Consider the following 8,873-nt stretch of genomic DNA (forward strand, 5'->3'; position numbering starts at 1 on the left):
AAATTCCTTTACTATTGTTTACGAAATCACAAATGTAGGAGTGCTTTTTTTATTTTAAAATTTTTACATATTATTCATTATTATATTAAAAACTCTATGAAATAGTCATAATTTCAATCGACCCTTAAATTCTGTGTTTTAATTTTTAATTGCATGTGGACGCATGAAAAGCCCTGTTATTTTTTGTAGGACGTTTATAAGTACAGTAATATTTTTTTAATCAATTTTTTTTATTTGTTCCAGGTCCGAGAGGATGGAAACTGAAAGCAACAATGACCAGTCATCTACAGCTAGTGATTTTCCCTTAAGAAAAACAGGTACGTAAAATATTTTTTGACATTTTCCTAGTGACATAAAGGATCAAATGATTAAACGAAATCATGTGACAAACCACTTTCGGTCCTTGAACACCATATCATAAGAACCTTAATTAGAAAAAATTCCGTACAATTCTGTCTGAAAGATACTTTTCTCTTAGAAAATTAATGATAAAAGTCGAACATCTCTCTTAATTAGATAAGAATTAATTTTGCAGTTAAACATGTAATAAAAATATTTAGTTGCACCGTTGATTAGTTAACTAATTAAATAGTGAATGCAATTAAGATAGGTATATACATATTTAAAAAAAATACTGTATGACTGAAAAATTCAACTCATTTTAAGTTGGGTAATGTAGTGTTAAAAAAACATTTGGTTTTCTCTGAAAATTATATGTATTATATTTACTCCGGGAAAACTTTTATTATAAGTTTTTGTTTACATTAAACGAACTCCTATCTTATCAATACCTCTTCATTGGTGTTACAACATGAACTTTTATATTTGCCGAAATTGTTACAAATAGAGCGTTTCGAAAACAGAGAAATGATAACATACGTTTTGAATACGTTCAAATTTTTGATGCCTATCGTTCTTTAAAAGTAACTACGTATATTTACTAAATTAACATAATTATGTACTAAAAAAATACAACGTGTAATTATACAACACGCTACTGAAGTGAAACTTCTTCAAACACACAAACATACCGAGATGGGGGTTAAGGAATTGGTTTAATGTTATTATTTGTACACTATGAATTTAAATTTTACACTATACATGCCGGAGTTGCCTGTAACGAACGTTGCATTGAAGCGCGCTCACGGCTCAAGTGATCCCCACTTCGAACTCGACTACGTGGCCGTATAGAGGAGGACATCCGTTGCATGATTTCGTTACATAGCCACTCGCATGAAACGAACTTACCCTAGCGTGCGTAAAGAAGTTCCACTTAAAAAAAAAATACCAACAAGGAATTATGTAATTTCTCTGTTCGACGACGTTTTACGTTACCTGTAAAGTAAACTAAAATATAAATATTGAAAACCAATGAAACATACTGAAATACATTTTTGTGATTTTTTTTTAAATTTTACGTAATATTTTGGCATCAATAATTTAGAAATGTTATTTGATGTGCAACTGAAGAAAATTTGTAATGCATTGCAAAAGAAAACCTAGTGTCACTATAATTATCAATTTAAAACTCATTTAAAGATTACTCACCCATCGTTGCATCACCCGCAATATACATTTATAGTCAACATTTAATACCTCTTATCATAAGTTAATAAACTACAATTTTAATGGAAAATCGAAGAACATCGGTCAGTCATAGAAAATTTTAAATTTTTTGTTTTTTTCCAACCTTTCAGAATATGATTTTTGCAAAATCCGTTCTTTGTACGTCCTTATATGTACCTAACAGACAGAATATGAAAGTTTCACTCAAATCGACCCATAATTTTTCTCTATCTATGCGTTGATCATCACTCAGTCAATTTATTTTATTAAACCTCTGAATTTCATTTTTGTTTGAAAATACAGTGTTAATTTAAGATCAATAAAGTATAGGTTATATGTAAACAGATACTATATTTCGATGTGATTAATAAATAAACTGAAAATGATAGGAGAATGAAAAAGTGAGAAGGTATTTGAATGATTTACAAAGCAATTGAATAGCGATAAGCCTTTGTTGGCGTCAAGGCATACTTTAGAATTCAAATCTACTTAAAGAAAATTAATTTGTCTATCTGTAAGATATATACTAGACGAGGAAAGTCCCGGAGGACTATAAACGGAACGTAGTAGTAGCCATATAAAGAAAAAGAGGAGCGGATAGATGCAACAAATTTAGAATAATTAGCTTAACTTCCCATGCTTCAAAAATCTTAACTAGAACCGTATAGAAAAAATATTGAAAAAAGGACGGAAGAACTACTAGGTAAAGACATATTGGGTTTAGAGGATATAGGGGAATGTGGGAGGCCATTTTAGCTTTAAGGTAATAATAGGGAAAACAATAGAAAAACGGAAGAGCGGGTGCAAAAGATTCGTAGATTTAAAAAAAGCTTTTGATAATGTTAAATGGTACAAAAATATATTTAAAAATGTAGGGGTGATATACAGAGATTAGAAGTTTGTATAAAGGCAACAAGCTGTTGTAAAACTTAACCAGCAACGTAGAGAAAAAAATATTAGGAAGGAAGACAGACAAAGTTACACACTGTCACCGCTACTTTTTAATATATGTATGTATGTATGTATCGAGTACGCGATTACCATCATTAGGACGGCTTTAGAGGGATGGATTAGTATCCTCAAAATAATGGAAGCGATATTGACAAAACAGTATTTTATGAAAATAAATAAAAGTAAAATAAAAATACTAGTATGTAAGGATAGAAAAAGTAGGGATATAAAGATAGAAGACGAAAAATTAGAAGAAATGGCTGGTATCTAATAAGAAGTCAGATAAGTCAAGTTGGAAGGATCAGTAGTGTAGCATTTAACAAAAAGAAGTCACTTATACTCGCAAACGATTAATTTAAAAATTCGAAAAACATTGTTAAAGGTGTATGTTTGGAGCGCGGCGCTATACGCGAAACATAGACGGTGGGCGCTGCGAAAAAGAAAAAGTTAGAAGCGTTCGAAATGTGGTGTTACAGACGAATGATGAGGATCCCGTGGATAGACAAGGTTAGAAACGAAGATATATTAGGAAGAATAGGAGAATAGAGGACTCTAAGGAAGTCAATAAGAAATAGGGGGGATAGCTTGGTAGGACACTTTCTCAGGCACGAAGGGCCAGGTTCGTCTCGAAAGTTAAGGCCGCCTTTAAAAATACAGGTATAAAAAACATCTTTTTTTGAATTTTTTATTTATGCAAATGTACCTAATATCTACAATCACAACATGTGTCGTACGATTCAACAGAATAGTTTTTCTAGCTTTAATTTCTGCAAATGTAGAACCTCATTTTCTATTGAAACGAATGCCAATCCGCTGAGTGTATTTTGATCCATACTCGATCTCAAATAATTTTCAATTATTTTTAATTTGGAGAAGCTTCTTCTCAAGAAGCTACAGAAACGTCTAGAGTCAGTAATATTCCATAAGGTATTACAGCATTAGGGGGTTTACTGTAGAGGCTAACTAATTATTATTAGGTTTCATTTAAAAAGACTTTTCAGTAATTTTTTTGAAAGGAAAAATTTTCCCTTAAATCATTATAATATCCTGCATATTCGAAAATACAAAGGTTATTTCTTAGAAAAATGTCGAGGGTATAGAAATAAAAAGCGATGGTTTAGAATAATACCCACCACAATTACAAGCGAAAAGTCGGGAAGAAATTTTCAGAAATCTGAAAACCTAATAGGTACTTATTAATTAGAAATTGGTCAATATGTAGCATAACTTAGGGAATCAATCAAGTATTACGTAAGCATATTTTCAGTGATTGTGGACCTCTCTGCTCCTGGAATAAGATAGAGCAAAAAATTACACCCCTAACTCCAGAATATAACACTTAAGGATCGTTTTTATGTTTGTATTTGTTAAGTAAATACAATTTTATTTTTTTACGTTAGTTAAATATATGAACGTATGGGAAATAGTAGAATTAAAACAACTGTCTTTAACTAAAAAAAAAGATGAATTTCAACCGTTTATCATCATTTGTCAACAAAAGGAAAATTACCCCTCCGCTTCCAATTCTCCCTGTGTGCGTAATGATCTCTTTTTTAAATAACAAATCTTACTTTGTTAGTATGATGCAATATTTTGTTTCAGCATCTGAGCCAAATTTGCTGAAAGTGCGTTTAAAACAGCGGGTTATGGAACGACGCTGTAGTCCAATGAGCAAACGTCATCTGCCGCCGTCGCTGAAGAAGAAGCTGTTGAGCACGTGTATGCCACCTAGCGAGTCGCCGCCCCAAGAACCGCCCAAAGAATTCAGTCCGCCGTGTTACGATCCCGGCTCTGATAATTGTCAAGGTCACGTTCTCTTCAGTTCACCCTCGATGCCGAACATCTCGTTGGCAGCCCATCACGTACTCAGTCCGCCCGATCTGTCGGAGGCGGCAGTTCGGGCGGCCTGTACTGCCCGTCTCGGAATGCCCCTGACAGGTCAGATGTTGCCCGGTACCTTGCCCTTTTATCCTTCGTTACCAGCTATAGATAGCGAACACGAGGACAACGCGCCCCTGGATACTATCAGCGAGCTGCAAGAACCAACGACGGCGGTTCCGCGGGGTGTAATCCGCCCCCTGGGACGCACGCAATCGTCACCACTACCACTTGGGCATCCGCTTTTGGAAGGTGGAGCTGCAGTACCGCCGCAAACACTTGCTATACAACCTGCTCCTGTACCACCTGAAGAAAACGAGCAGAGAGACGCAGAAGTTCAGGGAACGGAACCTCGGAGGTAAGCGACCTACAAATTAGGTGAAAACTTGCCCCTCGAAAAGGCAAAATAACGAATCGGATGTCTTGTATTTTGTACAAACTGTCATGATAAAAATGATAATCGATTAAAGGATAAAAACCTTGAACAGTACTTGTTGACCGTGATCTAAGATCAATCCTACTTCTTGAGTGAGAATACCGAAGTGAAGGACTTACGCTCATGCTTTATTCCCTGAAGTTGCCAGTCTTAGCACTTGGCGCAACGTCTGATAAAAACGATTCCATCGGTGTTCTTACCTGTCCTAGACCACTGTCATCAAGCCCAAATGTATCACCGATGTAACCAGAACCAGCACCAAAAAAGTTTGATGATTTTAATCCTCTTCATTTCCTACTTTGGTTTTAATAATGTTTTCCAGGAAAAACGTATTAAAAAACTCACCATTTGGATGCAGTACAAACAGGGGATTTTAAAGAAAAGACACAATTAATACTTCAATTGTAATTATTCCTCATTTAATTTACTTTTATTTAATGTACAGTACAGACATTCGTATATATTAAATTAAATGAGGAAAAGACACAATTAATACTTCAATTGTAATTATTCCCCATTTAATTTACTTTTATTTAATGTACAGTACAGACATATATACGTATATATTCCATATAATAATAATGTCTCGAAGGTCGTAACCATGGTTTATGTACATTATCTGCAAGATAATGGAATGGACATGTCGGCGAATGGTACTGAATAATTTTTCCATTTTTAGAGACATTGCGTCACATTATTTGCGCTTTCAATATTTTTTTAAATGTTTTGTTTCTCATTTCGTTAAATCCATAATAACCGGACAGTAATTAAATGAAGGAAACAAATTCTAACTTGAATTAAAAGTATTAAAATGAATTACATATTCTATCCCAAATGGCTCATTAACATGCTTACCAAAAATGTACTGTTTTATAATTTAATTTCCTTAGTCAAGTTATTGATAGAAAAATTGCAAGGAAGAATTAAATTTAAAATATTCGTAACGCAAAAATAATATTTTTTTGAATCATTGTGTAAAAAACATTTTCACTTCGTTGGCTTAATTGCTTAATGGATATACATATAGTATTTTGAAGATCAATAAAAGGTATGATTCACTTAGGTCTATATTCAATGCTAAACACTAATTCAGCTGACCTGTTAAAATTCAATAAATTAACACGATAGCTACATGTGTTCTTCTGTACCTGTACAATCCATTTACAAGGAATGTAATCTATTCATGATCCTTAGCCAAACAATTCAAGTAAATAAATTGGATAAAATATATTACTACTACTGTTGTAGATCTCGAGCCTAATTGACTACATCTTATTTAATGATCAGGCATAACGTTTGACAGAATAGCCCGATTTTGATAATTCTTTTTTTATTGGAAAAAGTATACTCCGAAGTTGGTCCCATATAAATTTGGAAAAAAAACCTGAAGAGATCCTTCCGCCTTACCCTCCGGCTTTTCATTACAGTGCAGGTAGGATAAAACACCAAAAAATGTTTTTATATACACGTATACCTGTAGAAGGTAGCCAAAATAACAATGAAGTACTTGATAAAAAAGAAATTAGACAGTTGTACATGTTTCAAATTTTTGAGCCCTTCCAAAACCCCGGGCAAAAGAGATTCCCGTCATTTCTACTCCTCCCTTTCGGAGGCCCTGGTTGTACCAATTTCTTGTTATTTTTAGGCTGAATATTTTCTTGATCGTCACCGGACGGTTGACCTGATTCAGCACGTTATAATAAAATAATATTCCTTGTGTAATCTCCCTCGAAAGGGAGTATTATTTAGCATTGGCACCCTGCCTACGCACCCTTCGCGTACTATGCCCCGTGCAGACTTTTTAATTTATTCAAACGAAATTCCGAGTTATATTTAGAATCTCTTGCCTAAGTATAGCCACGCTTTTACATTTCTCTTTCTTCCTATTTTTTTTTATTATTAAAAGCAGGGCGGTTTGGGAATCGGGAGAAAGTAGGTTGTCGGTTGCCGGAATCCAAGAGTTATTTTTAGACAATCGTATTTAGTTCTCCCGACGAAAAGGGTGGGCGAGTGAAATGGGGATAGGTATACGTGTTATCAATCCTACCTACAACAGCAGCAGCAAAGGAGGCGGCATACAACCCCAGTGTATTGATTTTATCATAGTATCAGGGGATGTTGGTTTCTAAAAATAGAATCAAGCTAAATTAAATTAGTCATGGACATCAATTTTTTTCTGTTAAAGTTTAGTGATATGTTTNACAACTTTTTTAACGCCGACACCAATTAATTATTAAATAAAACAAACGGTATAATGGCTAATTATATATAATTGTGACTGCTGTTTAATTACATATGTCCTAATCATATAATATTGTACAATTAAAATGAAACGCTGGGCACGTATATTTTTTACAGACACAGCCCCAAAGTTAAAGTGATCTTCGTGGGAATCGAAATAATTGATTAATAACATCAGTTTTCATTACAGTATACGACCGCTGTCTCGTGCGTTGAGCAGCCCGGTGGTACATCTCGGAGCACCCGGACCGCCAACAATAACCCGACGCCGTGCCTCGAGTACTCCTACAACCGGCCTCGCTTTCGATAGTCAAATGTTGAAACACGCGTGCATTTGTGGTAACAACGTTTTGCACCCCGAACACGCGGGCCGTCTTCAGAGCATTTGGGCAAGATTATTGGAAACCGGGTTGGTGCAACGTTGCGACCGGCTGCGACCACGTAAAGCATCCACCCAGGAATTACAGTCGTGCCATTCGGAAGCCCACGTACTACTTTATGGTACAAGTCCTGTGAACAGGTACAAAATGGACATCAGCAAATTGGGAACGTTGCCTGTGACCGCGTTCGTCAGATTACCGTGCGGTGGTATTGGTGTCGATTCGGACACCACATGGAACGAAGTGTATACGGCCCCAGCAGCTCGAATGGCCGTCGGATGTACCATAGATCTGGCTTTCCGTACGTGGACTGGAGACATAAGGAACGGTTTTGCGATCGTACGTCCACCCGGTCATCACGCAGAGCCCCAGCAAGCTATGGGTTTTTGTTTCTTTAACTCGATCGCCATCGCAGCTCGCATGCTTCAGAAAGAACATCGCGTCCACAAAATACTCATCTTCGACTGGGACGTACATCATGGTAACGGGACACAGGAAGTTTTTTACGATGATCCACGCGTACTTGTCATATCGATGCATCGGCACGACGACGGTAACTTTTTTCCGGGCACCGGGAGTCCTGCAGAGTGCGGCGCTGGCGCTGGTCTCGGTTTCAATGTGAACATAGCATGGTCGGGTGGCCTGAATCCACCCCTCGGTGACGCCGAATACTTGGCCGCGTTCCGGAGCATCGTGATGCCTATTGCAAGAGAATTCGGCCCTGACATCGTCCTCGTATCGGCGGGTTTTGACGCTACCGAAGGGCACACACCTCCGCTGGGCGGATATCGTGTTTCTCCTGCTTGTTTTGGATACATGACTCGTCAACTTATGCAAGTGGCGAACGGTCGCGTTGTCCTCGCTCTTGAAGGCGGCTACCATCTAGCATCAATTTGCGACTCAGCCGAAGAATGTGTCCGCGTGCTTTTAGGAGACGCGCCATCTCCCATTAGTGCCACGGAATTAACGCGACCTCCATGTCCTAATGCCGTTGCCGTTATTCAAAAGGTCATCGGAATACAGTCTATGCATTGGCCATGTTTACAGGAAATTGCGAAAACGGCCACATGTTCCTTTAACGACGCATTACGCAACGAGAAGGAGGATAAAGATACAGTGACCGCGATGGCGAGTCTCTCCATGCAACAGTCGGCAGCGTCCGTGCTCGTCAGTTATCCCCGACCACCCGAAATCTCCCATAGCTAATTTGTTGGTTCTCCCAGGAGGACTCTTGAACATTCCCGCTGTCGCTTCATGTGACCGCCTTTTATTCTCTAAGAACAAATTATCGTGTGTTTTATTTTTGTTATTATATTGAAATTTTTTAATAAATAATTTTATTTACATTAAAAGACGAAACGTTTATTTGGACATTAAAATTTGGGAAGTAAATATTTCATTTTTTTTTTTTATTTATCTTG

General features: G+C 36.8%; 1 protein-coding gene across 1 annotated transcript; it reads left to right on the forward strand.

Annotated features, from left to right (window-relative positions):
• The first annotated feature begins 218 nt into the window (after positions 1-218).
• On the forward strand, positions 219-8,844 carry LOC108737406 (histone deacetylase 4). Its single transcript, XM_025981681.1, has 3 exons — positions 219-317; positions 4,120-4,753; positions 7,263-8,844. The coding sequence occupies exons 1-3, from the start codon at positions 254-256 to the stop codon at positions 8,656-8,658; spliced, it is 2,094 nt and encodes a 697-aa protein (XP_025837466.1). The 5' UTR covers positions 219-253; the 3' UTR covers positions 8,659-8,844.
• The last annotated feature ends 29 nt before the right edge of the window (positions 8,845-8,873 follow it).

Source organism: Agrilus planipennis, unplaced genomic scaffold (assembly GCF_000699045.2).
Source record: "Agrilus planipennis isolate EAB-ADULT unplaced genomic scaffold, Apla_2.0 scaffold143, whole genome shotgun sequence".
Lineage (NCBI taxonomy): Eukaryota > Metazoa > Arthropoda > Insecta > Coleoptera > Buprestidae > Agrilus > Agrilus planipennis.

Bases quoted from the DNA above. Each gene is read 5' to 3' on its own strand.
- LOC108737406 (XM_025981681.1), top strand. From the start codon at position 254: ATGGAAACTGAAAGCAACAATGACCAGTCATCTACAGCTAGTGATTTT. The intron at 318-4,119 runs GTACGTAAAATA...ATTTTGTTTCAG, and splicing joins TTTTCCCTTAAGAAAAACAG to CATCTGAGCCAAATTTGCTG. The intron at 4,754-7,262 runs GTAAGCGACCTA...TTTTCATTACAG, and splicing joins CAGGGAACGGAACCTCGGAG to TATACGACCGCTGTCTCGTG.